The following is a 14,885-nucleotide window of genomic DNA, read 5'->3' on the forward strand; positions in this document are numbered from 1 at the left end:
TTAGCCAAATACATTTAAACTCAGTTTTTCACAATACCTGCCATTTAATCCTAGTAAAAAGTCTGTCTTAGGTCAGTTAGGATCACCACTTTATTTTAAGAATGTGAAATGTCAGAATAATAGTAGAGAGAATGATTTATTTCAGCTTTTATTTCTTTCATCACGTTCCCAGTGGGTCAGAAGTTTACATACACTCAATTAGCATTTGGTAGCATTGCCTTTAAATTGTTTAACTTGGGTCAAACGTTTCGAGTGGTCTTCCACAAGCTTCCCACAATAAGTTGGGTGAATTTTGGCCCATTCCTCCCGACAGCTGGTGTAACTGAGTCAGGTTTGTAGGCCTCCTTGCTCGCACATGCTTTTTCAGGTCTGCCAACACATTTTCTATTGGATTGAGGTCAGGGCTTTGTGATGGCCACTCCAATACCTTGACTTTGTTGTCCTTAAGTCATTTTGCCACAACTTTGGAAGTATGCTTGGGGTTATTGTCCATTTGGAATACCCACTTGCGACCAAGCTTTAACTTGGAGTCACACTCAAAATGAAAGTGGAAAACCACACTACAGGCTGATGTCTTGAGATGTTGCTTCAATATATATACACTGCTCAAAAAAAACACAATGTAACTCCAAGTCAATCACACTTCTGTGAAATCAAACTGTCCACTTAGGAAGCAACACCGATTGACAATAAATTTCACATGCTGTTGTGCAAATGGAATAGACGTGGAAATTATAGGCAATTAGTAAGACACCCCCAATAAAGGAGTGGTTCTGCAGGTGGTGACCACAGACCACTTCTCAGTTCCTATGCTTCCTGGCTGATGTTTTGGTCACTTTTGAATGCTGGCGGTGCTTTCACTCTAGTGCTAACATGAGACGGAGTCTACAACCCACACAAGTGGCTCAGGTAGTGCAGCTCATCCAGGATGGCACATCAATGCGAGCTGTGGCAAGAAGGTTTGCTGTGTCTGTCAGCGTAGTGTCCAGAGCATGGAGGCGCTACCAGGAGACAGGCCAGTACATCAGGAGACGTGGAGGGGGCTGTAGGAGGGCAACAACCCAGCAGCAGGACCGCTACCTCCACCTTTGTGCAAGGAGGAGCAGGAGGAGCACTGCCAGAGCCCTGCAAAATGACCTCCAGCAGGCCACAAATGTGCATGTGTCTGCTCAAACGGTCAGAAAAAGACTCCATGAGGGTGGTATGAGGGCCCGACGTCCACAGGAGGGGTTGTGCTTACAGCCCAACACCGTGCAGGACGTTTGGCATTTGCCAGAGAACACCAAGATTGGTAAATTCGCCACTGGCGCCCTGTGCTCTTCGCAGATGAAAGCAGGTTCACACTGAGCACATGTGACAGGCGTGACAGAGTCTGGAGACGCCGTGGAGAACGTTCTGCTGCCTGCAACAATCCTCCAGCATGAGCGGTTTGGCAGTGGGTCAGTCATGGTGTGGGGTGGCATTTCTTTGTGCTCGCCAGAGGTAGCCTGACTGCCATTAGGTACCGAGATGAGATCCTCAGACCCCTTGTGAGACCATATGCTGGTGCGGTTGGCCCTGGGTTCCTCCTAATGCAAGACAATGCTAGACCTCATGTGGCTGGAGTGTGTCAGCAGTTCCTGTAAGAGGAAGGCATTGATGCTATGGACTGGCCCGCCCGTTCCCCAGACCTGAATCCAATTGAGCACATCTGGGACATCATGTCTCGCTCCATCCACCAACAGACTGTCCAGGAGTTGGCAGATGCTTTAGTCCTGGTCTAGGAGGAGAACCCTCAGGAGACCATCCGCCACCTCATCAGGAGCATGCCCAGGCATTGTCGGGAGGTCATACAGGCACATGGAGGCCACACACACTACTGAGCCTCATTTTGACTTGTTTTAAGGACATTACATCAAAGTTGATCAGCCTGTAGTGTGGTTTTCCACTTTAATTTTGAGTGTGACTCCAAATCCAGACCTCCATGGGTTGATAAATTTGATTTCCATTGATCATTTTTGTGTGATTTTGTTGTCAACACAACTATGTAAAGAAAAAAGTATTTAATAAGAATATTTCATTCATTCAGATCTAGGATGTGTTATTTTAGTGTTCCCTTTATTTTTTTGAGCAGTGTATATTCAATCAATCACTGCCCGCACCTGCTCGCCCGTCCAGCATCACTACTCTGGACGGCTCTGACTTAGAATATGTGGACAACTACAAATACCTGGGTGTCTGGTTAGACTGTAAACTCTCCTCCCAGACTCACATTAAGCATCTCCAATCCAAAATGAAATCTAGAATCGGTTTCCTATATCACAACAAAGCATGCTTCACTCATGCTGCCAAACATACCCTCGTAAAACTGACCATCCTACCGATCCTCGACTTCGGTGATGTCATCTATAAAATAGCCTCCAACACTCTACTCAACAAACTGGATGCATTCTATCACAGTGCCATCCGTTTTGTCACCAAAGTACACTACCCACCATTGCGACCTGTACACTCTCGTTGGCTGGCCCTCGCTTCATACTCGTCGCCAAACCCACTGGCTACAGGTTATCTACAAGTCTCTGCTAGGTAAAGCCCCGCCTTATCTCAGCTCACTGGTCACCATAGCAGCACCCACTCGTAGCACGTGTTCCAGCAGGTATATCTCACTGGTCACCCCCAAAGCCAATTCCTCCTTTGGTCGTCTTTCCTTCCAGTTCTCTGCTGCCCATGACTGGAACGAATTGCAAAAATCTCTGAAGCTGGAGACTCACATCTCCCTCACTATCTTTAAGCACCAGCTGTCAGAGCAGCTTACAGATCACTGCACCTGTACATAGCCCATCTGTAAATAGCCCATCCAATCTACCAACCTCATCCCCATAGTGTTTTTATTTACTTTTCTGCTCTTTTGCACACCAGTATTTCTACTTGCACATCAATATCTGCTCATCTATCACTCCAGTGTTAATTTGCTCAATTTTAATTACTTCGCTACTATGGCCTATTTATTGCCTTACCTTCTCATGCCATTTTCTCCTTAATAACAGAGTGGTTAGATCTCAGGGCTGGAAAACAATTCCAGGAATCTCTGTCACCTAGGCTTGGCTTCAGCACATCACATGTACGCCCCTGTTTGTGTGGGATCGAATCCCAGTCCCTCTGCTATTCTGGTACACGCTCTCTGTCTGTCTCACTCTCTGTGTCTCTGACCCACTCTTTCCCTCTCTTTCTCTCTGTATTCCTCCCTCCGTTTGACAAAATGCCTTTCTCATTCTGTGCGTTTCAGGACCTGGTGTCTCTCTTTAACTTCCACAACTCCGACAAACTGAGGCACTTTGCCAAGAAGCACTGGGAACGTGATGAAATAAATAAAAGCTGAAATAAATCATTCTCTCTACTATTATTCTGACATTTCACATTCTTAAAATAAAGTGATGATCCTATCTGACCTAAGACAGGGAATTTTTACTAGGATTAAAAGTCAGAAATGGTGAAAGACTGAGTTTAAATGTATTTGGCTAAGGTGTATGTAAACATCAGACTTCAACTGTACCTAGAAGTGCACACTATTCTTTTTTTTTATTTATGTATCTTGAAGGTAAATGTAATATAGTCAACTATAGTACAACTTCTACTACTACTACTACTACTACTACTACACTTTATATCATCCAATAATACATAATAAAAAACACTCAACATGAAGAATTATTGCAAATATGTTTATTTAAAATATTTATTTTGAAATATAGATTAGGTGCTCTTCCTTTTATAGCAGGAAGTAAAGGGACTGGACAAGGCTTTGCCTATAGCTGAAAACATCCTGGAAATGAGCGAACGCTTCCTTGGTTTCTTCTTGATGGAGCATACACTCTCTGTTCGGCAGGATTCTTGATCATTGACAATTGCTGGAAAATGTAAAATGTAAACATAACATTTTATTTTACTGACCCTAGTTAGTTTGAAGAATTAGTATTGCATTATTATTATTTAAATTGTAATATTCTACATAATTTACAAATGTAGGGCAGCAGGTAGCCTAGCAGTCTCAATCCGCCTATTTAACGCAGAAGTGTTGCATAGGCCCCCCCAGGGCTTAGACTATTTAGTGCCAAAATGAAGGGGATAAAAACATGCAAAAAATATATATACATATAAATAAATAAATGTATATATATTCGTCAACTTTCTTATATCTCTCAGATTTAGGACAGACACTTCAGTTCCATGTAGTGAATCTGTTATTCAATGTGTTTGTATGGGCTAATAGAAGTAAGGACGATACAAACCCCTCGGCCTAGACAGGGCTTAGACTCTTGTGGGTTAAAAATCATGATCATTACAAAGGTACAACTCGTGCTGGAGACAATAAAAGGCCACGCTAAAATGTGCAGTTTTGTCACACAACACAATGCCACAGATGTCTCAGGGACAGAGACTGGGAAAAATAGGAGCAAGGAAAAACGCTGGTTGACTAGTTTTGAGGGAGCGTGCATTTGGCATGCTGACTGCAGGAATGTCCACCAGAGCTGTGGCCAGAGAATTTAATGTTTTTTTAGAGAATTTGGCAGTATGTCCAACCGGCCTCACAACCACAGACCACGTATATGGCGTTGTGTTGGCTGTAGGGTTATGGTGTGGGCAGGCATAAGCTACGGACAACAAACACAATTGCATTTTATCAATGCAATTTGAATACACAGGGATACTGTCATGAGATCCTTAGGCCCATTGTCGTGCCATTCATCCGCCGCCATCACCTCATGTTTCAGCATGATAATGCATGGCCCCATGTCGAAAGGCCTGCATACTCACCAGACATGTCACCCATTTAGCATGTTTGTGATGCTCAGGATTGACGTGTACAACAGCGTGTTCCAATTCCAACCAATATTCAACAACTTCGCACAGCTATTGAAGAGGAGTGGGACAACATTCCATAGGTCACAATCAACAGCCTGATCAACTCTATGCAAAGGAGAAGTATCACGCTGCATGAGGCAAATGGTCATCACACCAGATACTGACTGGTTTTCTGATCCACGCCCCTAGGTATCTGTGATGAACAGATGCATATCTGTATTCCCAGTCATGTGAATTCCATAGATAAGGGCCTAATGAACGTATTTCAGTACACATTTGAGTGTATTGACTTACCTGTTTCACTGATAGCAGGGGTCTGGTTCTGGGAAGGTGTTGGAGTGCAGTGGTTCCTCTTGTTGACCTTCTGAGTACACTGGAAACCAAACAGTCATTTGTACAGTAGGAGAAATTGCACACAAAAGGTATCAGTGTTTACCATCATACTGTACGTAATGAATAAAAATAATCTTTATAATTTGTATTTTGATGACATATGTACCTTTGGGTTGAATCCACAGAGAGCGTTGAATCTTCCTCTCTTCTTTTCCTTTCTACCAGTTGTTGGAAGCCCAGAATTACCTACCTCGTCACTGCCAAGTGCATTGTGTGATGACAACTGAGTCATGGAGGGAGGTGAAGAGCTAGCCTCATTGCATTTAGTTAGCAGTTCCCTAGTTAATGATTTGACCAGGGCATCGTCAAATGCATAATCCGTTGACTTCATTGCAACCTGGAGCATCTTCTCTGACCCAAATTCTTGAAGAAGCCCCTTGTAGACAGCCTTGAAAATCTTTTTGATTTTCAGATTCTGGGGGTAGGCTTGAGTTGGTTCAAGGCCTGAGGTGCCACAGAACTCAGACAGAATCCTCTTTGTGAGAACTCTTGATGTTTCACCAATGTCAGAGGATTCCAGTAATGTGATAGGGGTGATCATTGACAGCAATCTAATAATCAGTAAAAGTACCAAAGAGGTGTAGTCATTGCTAGTGGAGTCAAATGATGCATGTGTATCAGAGTCCATGGCTGATGGAGTTGATGGATGCACAGAGACACTAGACATCTCCAGATCTTTGTTGTCCATCTTGGATTCCACCTCTCCTAAAACTTGAATATCCACAGTTCCACCGTTGTGTGTGCTGCTGCCAGACAGAGAGGGTGTAGGCAATGATTTGGCACTAGACTGACGGCTAGTGGTCATGAGAGCCAGTCTGTCAGAGTCAAGTGTTCCAGCATCAGTTGGGGACAACCCATTGATTATGTTCATCAACTCTGATAATTTTACTGATGAATTTGAGGCCACAGAACAGGTATCCATGACCTGATTGACCATTATATTGGTGAAAAGGCTCTTTGTGTCACAGTAAACCTGTGAGGAACTAATGGAGATGGCAGAAGAGCTCGGGATAAGCTGACTTGTGTCCTGCAGAGAAAAATCAGAGATGATAGTTTGGCAGAAACCGGATCCTTGTGATGGTGGAGGAAGCCAGAAGATAATCTGCTGTAGCAGACGTTTTATTGACTCCTTAGCAAAGGAGTACACAAGGTCAGATGGAAACTCCCTGGATTCTTCAGAAGCATTCAATCCTGTCTTCAGCTTCAAAAGAATAGAGTCAGACACGCTCTTGCCAGCTGGCACAAAAAGAGCCTGGGGGGTGTTGTGACTTTTTATGAGCTCATAAACTTTGTCAGTGAGCTCATGTGAGAAGTTCTGAAGACCGTCCCTGGGGCTGAGTCTCGCAAGTCTTCTTGTAAAAGAAGTGACATCATCTGCAGTGGCTATGTGTTCCGTATCTTCTCTTGGAATTACCTCCATAACAGTGTCAACTATGGCAGAGATGGTTTGCCTTGTGTAATTTGTTGACCCTTGTGAATGAGTTGAGGAGTCACTCATATCAATGACCGAACTCCTAATGATAGGACAATAGCTTTCAACAGGCCACTCATTGGGGACTGGAGTGCCTGGAAGAGAATTTGTAAAATCACTCTGGGACCCTCTGGTCATGGCAGAGGTGATGGACAGGGAGGACTTTGAGGAGGATGGCCGGTGTATCTCGTGTCCATCAGTTCTCACCATGTCAACATCCTCCAACATGGAGCCCACGATGGAACGAGTCAAGAGGCCCTTCTCTGAGGTGCTCATCCTCTCTGACATAGACACTCTCCTCTGGATTGTCATCAGAGTCTGACTAATTAAGGCTTTGGAATAATTTACCATGCTGGTCTGGCTGCCCTCATGTTCACTGTCAGTCATTTGTGTAGAAGTAGCTGTTCTGCATATGGATTCGGCATGTTTGGGGGCCTCAACCACATTGTCTAGGAGGACCAGTTGTTGCTGGGCAAAAAAGTCCTTGACCTTGGTGAACACATTGTTGAACAGGTTAACAGTGCCTGGCCAAATTATATTTCCTTTCACATTGGCCCCGTTGTGAACACTGACAGGAAGGGTTGAAGCTGACAGGGATCTCTCTAACTGGCCAGACACTGAAGCATCAGACATTTTAGTCATCTGGGTGAAGCTATTAAGGTCTTTTGTGATGCTTATGACGATGTTGGATGCTGCAGAATTGGTGTGCAGAGAAGAGGTGAATAAAGATGGAGTTCCACTCTTCTGAAGGATTTTGACATCTCTATCATCACCATCATTACTGGACTCTGCACAAATGTCTGCACTTCTACCATCAAGGCTGGTATTTACAATGCCAATCAACCCTGATCGAAGGATCCCACCAGCCATATGTGAGGCTTTAGTTTGAAACTCCTCAGTACATAGTTTGTCAAAGGCTGTGGGTTTAAGACTTCTAGCGGATGCTTCCTCTTCATCATTGTTGATCTCACCATGCATATTGTCCTGTGTATTGACAACATAGTCATCAACAGATAAATATGATTTGGAGGCGGCAAGGACGTCAATCTGAGAAACAACGGCATCCAAAAGCTTGGACAGGTCTTCTGTATTTCCTTTTAGGCTAGAGAGGCATTCCTCCATGGATTCCTCAGAGTGATACACAGTGAGGATCTGACTAATGACCTCCTTGGTACAGGTTTGAAGGTCCGCTTGGATTTCAAGAGAATCACTATTACAAGTCACCTGAGAATCTAAACTTTCACTGGGAGCCTGTTTGAGAGTCTCATCATGTATTGGTGTAACACCATCGATGACCTTCACAGAGTCTTGGCAGGGAGTGAAAAACCGCCTCAGCATTTCTCGAAATCTATGATATATAATACGAGCAGCAGAAAGGGTGCTCACTTTTGAAATTCTTAGAATTTCAGATTCATGTGCCTGCATGGACTGAACAATAGTCTCCACATCTGTTACAAAAGTGTCCTGTAATTTAGATGCTTCAGAGTCTCCCAGTAAGCTGGTTGTAAAAGGGTTGACAGATCTCAGAGCTTCACTCACTGCCTTTCTAGCCTTTGTCTGGAAAGACAAACTGGAGAGTTTCGTCATATTTATAACTGGAAGACTCTGGGTAGATTCACTGTTGGTGGTGCTGTCCTGCAGACCAAGTGGAAAAGTGAGATCGGAGAGACATTGTTCACTGTCTAACAACTCAGATGGTGAGGCGGAACAAGAACTGGTGAAATCATTCAAGTCAGACATGATGCCATCCACAAATAGATTGGCCTCTAGAGACTCTTCAGAATCACACTCTCCAACAGAAGATGAGAACTTCTCCATCACCTCAGTCTTATACAAGACTAGAACCTGGCTGGCAATCGCTTTTGTGGTGTCAAGGAGGACTTGGTCTTGCAAATACTTTTTGAGAGCCAAGAGGGGTTTTGGGGTCTCACTTTGTCCTTTTTGTTCATTCATGGATGAGGGGGTTATTAAAAGTGGTTTACAAGAAAAGGAGTCCGATGTGTCAGCTTCACCATTACTGGAATGACCGACGTCCAGGCACAAAGTTGGAACCATTGTGAAAGAATCTCTTGTGCTCTCCACAAATGTACTTGAGAGATCCCCTTTTTCTGGACAGGTAAGAAGCCTCTTCAGCGTATTTTTCATGTTGTAGTAACAACCAACAGTGTAAGACCAGATCTTACTCTGATGGTTTTCAAGAAGGATCTGCTCACTCTGTGCAGGAGAGCAGGATGACCTGATAGACTGGGTAAGATTGTCCATGTCTGAAACAAAGGTACTTACCAACTCAGAGGCCTCAGGGTCGATCATAAGGTCTCCAATCTCACCTATCCTAGGAGTTGGACTAGATGATGTAGTGCCAGAACAACATGATCTACAACCCCAGAATCTTTTAACAATCTCCCGGATCGATTCAGTGGCCTTGGTCTGAAACTCCTCAGTGAGTAGTCTGTCCATACTTTGTGTTGACAGACGAAGACTAGATTTGGCACCTTTGATATTGAGGTTGCTCTCTCCTTGTTTTAGCATCTCCTCAGAACTTTTACAAGATTCAAGCATCTTCATATGGTCAGCAACAACACAAAGCAGTTCCCTCCTGTCGGGATCATTTTCCTCCTTATTGCTGAAGTTCAAAACAGTGCCACTGAGGGATGTCATGACCTGTCCTGTTAAATGTGTCATATCCACCTCAACACCATCCTCTCTGAGAACAACACTATGCTCAACACTCTTCCCATTAATGTACATCTGAAGTATGTTGGAAACGCCAGACACCATCTCCTCAACCACCTTGGTGCTGGAGACACCACCACTGGCAAAAATGACAGGGGATATTCGCCCAGAGATGGGAGTTTGGATGGCCACAGAGATTATGGAATTGACCTTCTTTGACACTTCTCCAACAATAACCCGGGATAGACTTTGAGTGTCTACCTGGCCCTCTCTTTGGATACAGAGGACATTGTTCAGCGACTCTTTGAAGGAATCCTGGACACTAGTGAGGAGACTGTCCTCAGTGATCCCAAAAAAGTCACTGAGTGGCTCAGATGATATAGACTCACCATCTCCCTGAGTATTTGGCAACACTGTCTGAGACCTTTGAGAATACAAAGCAAACAATACAGCATTCCATATTCAATAGTAGACACTGTAGTCACATTAATGCATAATTCAGTAATCAGTTAAACTGGTCATTAAGAGTAAACTGTTATACAGATAACAAAACATATTTTCACAAAATGGGTCATGTGTAGTTAGGTGAAACCGGTTTCTTTAGGAATGACTGAACATACCCATTACGAGAGGAGCTTGATTTGGCCGTGCAAGACCTTGAGGATTTGCTGCTGCCTCTCGTTCGAACCTTCAGGTTTGTGCTAGAAGATCTCTCTGATTCTGTTAGAGACTTGCCGGATACTGGAGACACATGGCTGTATATCCGTACAAAACGGAAAATTGCAGGGATGATGACCTCCAGGATGGCCTCAGATACAAACCGCACAATCTCCAGGCACATCTCTGCAAGCAATGCCCTCATCACCTGTAAGACCGAAACAGTGTAGGTAGATTACTCATAGCCGGGCTCTGAAACCAAGCTCCTCAAAGAGATACCAACAATCTCACATATGTTCATGAGAATCATGAAAGTGGCATACATTGGAAAGCAGGAAAAGCAGTAGGCTACTAAAAATCTATTTGAATGTAACTGTTTGTGATAATGTGGATGATACTGTAGATAGATAAAAGGCTTGTATCTAATTTTCTTGAAACATCTATTAATATATCTATGAATAATTTTCAAGGTTAAGGGACTTACAGGGTCCATCCTGCCAATGCTTAACTGCCTCCATTGCCTATAGGAAATAATTAGATGTTTTTAGTACCAAAAAGCACACCAACACACATACAATTTATAAAATCCTCCAGATGAGATTGCATTCAAATACTACAATAGAAGTTTGGACATACTCCTCAGTAAGTTTTTCCAGAAACCGGATGATAATCGGGCTGAAAGCATCCGGATTGATTGGCGGGAGGCCAAGAGCCCTGGTCTGACAGGCCCTGGAGACACACTCATTTAGGATCTTTTCATTAGATTGTCCCTGGTGAGATGTCCCCTGAACTGCCATCCCAGAGGATTCCACAGATGTAGAGGGACCTGTGTCCAAAGCAGCATTCACCAAGGTAAAGAAATCAGAAAACATGTAACCTTGTGAGGCAAGTATGTATTAGCCAACTTTGTGTACTTTGTGAAGTTAAGTACCCAAGAAAGGATAACATGTGCACTCTGCTATTAGTCCTCTGCTCAATAGATGTCCATACTAAATCACCTTTACATGTAAAAGGATTACATTCAGTGAAATTTGAGTTCAATTTATGACCTGCATCTGTATCAGTGATCTGCTCCGCTTTGTTTCTCTTGGTCCTCTTGGTCTAAAAAAGACAATACAGTCAATGATATACACGCAGATACTGTATGAAGCCATTCCAATACAGCCCTTTGAGTAGAGCAAGGGTAAGACTGATTGTAGGGCTGTCCCCGACAAAAAAAAAAAATTGTCGACCGAGAGTCATCCTGTTCTAATGTTAAAATGTATTTTTCCATATCAGACACACCCTATGTGTTTGAATACAATCAACTACATAGGCACTGAGCTTGTCTGATGCTTTAAGCACACTGTTTGATTAAATAATTAAGACACACAAATGACTAAAGAAAGAGCCCGATGATGACACTGTATTAAAATAAATGACAGCGAGTGCCTGTGTGACAGGCTCACGTTTTCTCACTCTCCTCCCTACTGCAGTGAAAAGGCACCACATAACAGCAAGTGTTTATTGTGCTGTCCATGCCGAAGATGCAACATAATTTCAGCCATTTAGTTTCTTCCTCGTTTCTGACTGAAAATTTCTGTTACCGAAATCCCTAACTTGTTTACAAAAAACATGACCTATTTCCTTAGCCTTGCTCTCTTTATGTGAAACATGTAAACATTGCATGTATGTGACAAATAGGGCCTGACCTATAGCCTATCATAATCAAATCAATAAATTGCTTATAACAAACTCCGAACACAGTAATATCGACAGCTAAATGGATGCGGAGGATGTGAAAAATAAACGCCAAACGGGTGAATGTTTACTGGTTGCTTAGGAGGGAAAGGGGAAGTCAGATCTGTGGAAGACATTTGACTTAGTTGTGGAAACTACTGGAGATCAAGAAAAAGGAGGGTATAGGAGCAAGCTTTGCGTGAGTATTATGTGTGCCAAACAGTTGCTGTTAGATTACAATATTGTTTTTTCTGACCATTTGGAACAGTGTAAACAACACTAAATAAATTCTAAGCAATACCAGTCTGTTCTAACAACAAAACATTGTAAATCCTTTATTACAGCATAGCAAAGATTAAAAACAGCCGAATCTGTGAAATTGCTTAATTCAACATTTTGCCGGTGCATGAGGCTTGGTGCTCACAGAATCAGTAGGCTATTAAACAAATATTCAAACAGGCAACATAAGCTATATCTGTCTCATTTCTGTATATATGTATACAGTACCAGTCAAAAGTTTGGACACACCTACTCATTCAAGGGTCTTTCTTTATTTTTACTATTTCTACATTGTAGATTAGTAGTGAAGACGTCAAAACTATGAAATAACACATATGGAATCACGTAGGTACCAAAAAAGTGTTAAACAAATCAGAATATATTTTATATTTGAGATTCTTCAAAGTAGCCATCCTTTGCCTTGATGGCAGCTTTGAAGAATCTCAAATAGAAAATATGTGTTATTTCATAGTGTTGATGTCTTCACTACTTTTCTACAATGTAGAAAATAGTAAAAATAAAGAAAAATCCTTGTGACTGGTAATATACATATGGATGATTTACAAAGCCAGGCACATTTAACAATTAGGCTATTGATTATAGACCTAATTAAGTTGGGATTTCCTCTCCTCAATTTTCTTAAGACAATTAGGCTAAGGCAAGGGCTGTTCCCCCATCTCTGCTGCTGCTGCTGCCTCTGCAGCATTGTTCTCAATCCCAATATGCTGGTTAACTTTGCTACTGTATTATGCACATAGCAACATAGGGAAGGGCGCCAATTCTACGGCGCACTGAAGATTATGTTTCAGAACCACTGACAGTGACCGTACCCAACGCGGGAAAAAGCGCATTCGTTATAAAATAATATTTGATTTATCAGTGTTGCACCATTATTTTTACATAATATAACCATATACAATTTCAGTATCACTTAGCGTGATGGACTGTGCCATCCCTGTGGCCTCGGCAATAAATTAGTCAAAAAAAACATGACCTATGCGAATCAGACAGGTGTCCATGTGCACCATGAAGAAAAAAACTTTTGCGACTGCTCGACTTAAGAATTCCCAGTCAACCAACAGCCTATCGAACAAACTAGCGACCAGTCGACCAAATGGGGTCAGCCCTAGATTTACTATTTGGAGATAAAAGGGTATTGTATGGGCAATTTACCTTCCTCAGAACAACATGCTGTAGGGGCAGGTTATAGACATGAAAGATATCACAAATATCCACATCTCTGCTCAATCTATTCCCTTACCTTGACTTTATTTCTCTTCACAGCATTCTGCTCCATCTGAGGCAGGGGATCCTTCTTCACCTCTTCCTCATCTTCATCATTCTTATTATCAACAACATCTCTCTCAGCTGCATCAGTATCAGTGCTCTGTTCAACTGTGGACCTGTTGGCACTGGTCCTCCTCTTGGTCTAAAAAGACAATACAGTCAATAACATACTGTATGTTGCCGTGGCTATACAGGCCTTTTGAGAAGAACTACAGTAAACGATTATTGATTGAATATTAAGAGATCTAAGTCTGTTGTAAGGACAATTTACCCTCCAACCTCACAACAACATGTTGTATGGCATATTGGACAGGTTTAGAGTGTGGACAAATAAGACCCCAGATTTCCCTTTCTCTCCTCAATCTTTTCTCTCACCTTAACTTTTCTCCTTGTCACAGCCTTCAGCTCAATCTGAGGCAGGTGATCCTTCACTTCACTATCTTCTGGATAGTTTAAACCCAGCATATCATTCTTCATTTTCTGGACTTGACCTTCCAAACTTTGATGATCATGTGGAACATCTTCGTTTAAACTCTGATTGGAACAAATTAGACCATTCTTTAAATGCTCATGGATATGGCCAATATACCACAGCTAAGAGCTGTTCTTATACATGACACAAACGCAGAGTTATTATAAACTGCTTACCAACTTAATTAGAATAGTAAAAATAAGTGTTTTGTCATACCCGTGGTATACGCTCTGATATACCACAGCTTTCTGCCAATCAGCATTCAGGGCTCGAACCACCCAGTTTATAATGGCCAATATACTATGGCTAAGCATTGTTCTTAGGCAAAACTGCTTGGATACAGCCCTTAGCAGTAGGATATTGGCCATATACCACAAACACTGAGGTGCCATATTGCTAATAAAAACTGGTTACCAACATAAATAAAACAGTAACAAGTATTTTTGCATCATACCCGTGGTATATTGTCATATATACATACACATGGCTGAAATGCTGTTTCAGCAAATAAGCATCCAGGACCCAAACTGCCTGGTTTATAATTACGCAATAAGGCACTATTGTGTGCTATATGGCCATTTTACCACGGCTAAGGGCTGTTCTGAAGCAAGCCGAAACGCAAAGTGCCTGGATACAGCCCTTAGCCATGGTAAATTCATTTTTGCTAACGGTTGTATTCATTTTGGGATCTATCGCATGGCTAATGAGAATTGAGCTATCTGAGAGAGCCATATGAGTGAGAGGTGCTTTCCGTCTCTCTTCTGGATGATAAACAGGCAGTGGCTCCGGTGGAGAAGGGAATTATAATTATTATATTCAGCTCAAGGACACAATGGACACTGGCCGCAAAAAGCATGGATTTTTTTAGGGGGCATTATGGTCACACAAAGGGGATGTCGCTGGGTAATTTGAGGTATTATCAAGTGCTTGTCAAATTGTGAATAATAGTGTGCAGCCTGAGCAAAAAAAATAAAGCAGAGCTCATGCCTTTCATGCGACTTTTTTCAAATCATAATATCAGTCACATCATACAGCCTTAGAATGTATTTAAAATCCAAATGGATTGCCCAACGTTTGTATCACAACTAAAGT

General features: G+C 42.4%; 1 protein-coding gene across 1 annotated transcript; it reads right to left on the reverse strand.

The window, feature by feature from the left end:
• Positions 1 to 3,687: 3,687 nt before the first annotated feature.
• On the reverse strand, positions 3,688 to 13,849 carry LOC110501550 (uncharacterized). The gene is made up of 9 exons (XM_021579205.3): positions 13,697 to 13,849; positions 13,296 to 13,463; positions 11,086 to 11,137; positions 10,673 to 10,862; positions 10,521 to 10,557; positions 10,000 to 10,244; positions 5,342 to 9,803; positions 5,137 to 5,215; positions 3,688 to 3,887 (listed from the first exon to the last, which is right to left on the reverse strand). Exons 1-9 carry the CDS (start codon positions 13,796 to 13,798, stop codon positions 3,733 to 3,735), a joined length of 5,490 nt encoding a protein of 1,829 aa, XP_021434880.3. The 5' UTR covers positions 13,799 to 13,849; the 3' UTR covers positions 3,688 to 3,732.
• Positions 13,850 to 14,885: the final 1,036 nt, after the last annotated feature.

The sequence above is a fragment of the Oncorhynchus mykiss genome, chromosome 22 (assembly GCF_057628025.1).
Source record: "Oncorhynchus mykiss isolate SJ-2025 chromosome 22, ASM5762802v1, whole genome shotgun sequence".
In the NCBI taxonomy this organism is placed as follows: domain Eukaryota; kingdom Metazoa; phylum Chordata; class Actinopteri; order Salmoniformes; family Salmonidae; genus Oncorhynchus; species Oncorhynchus mykiss.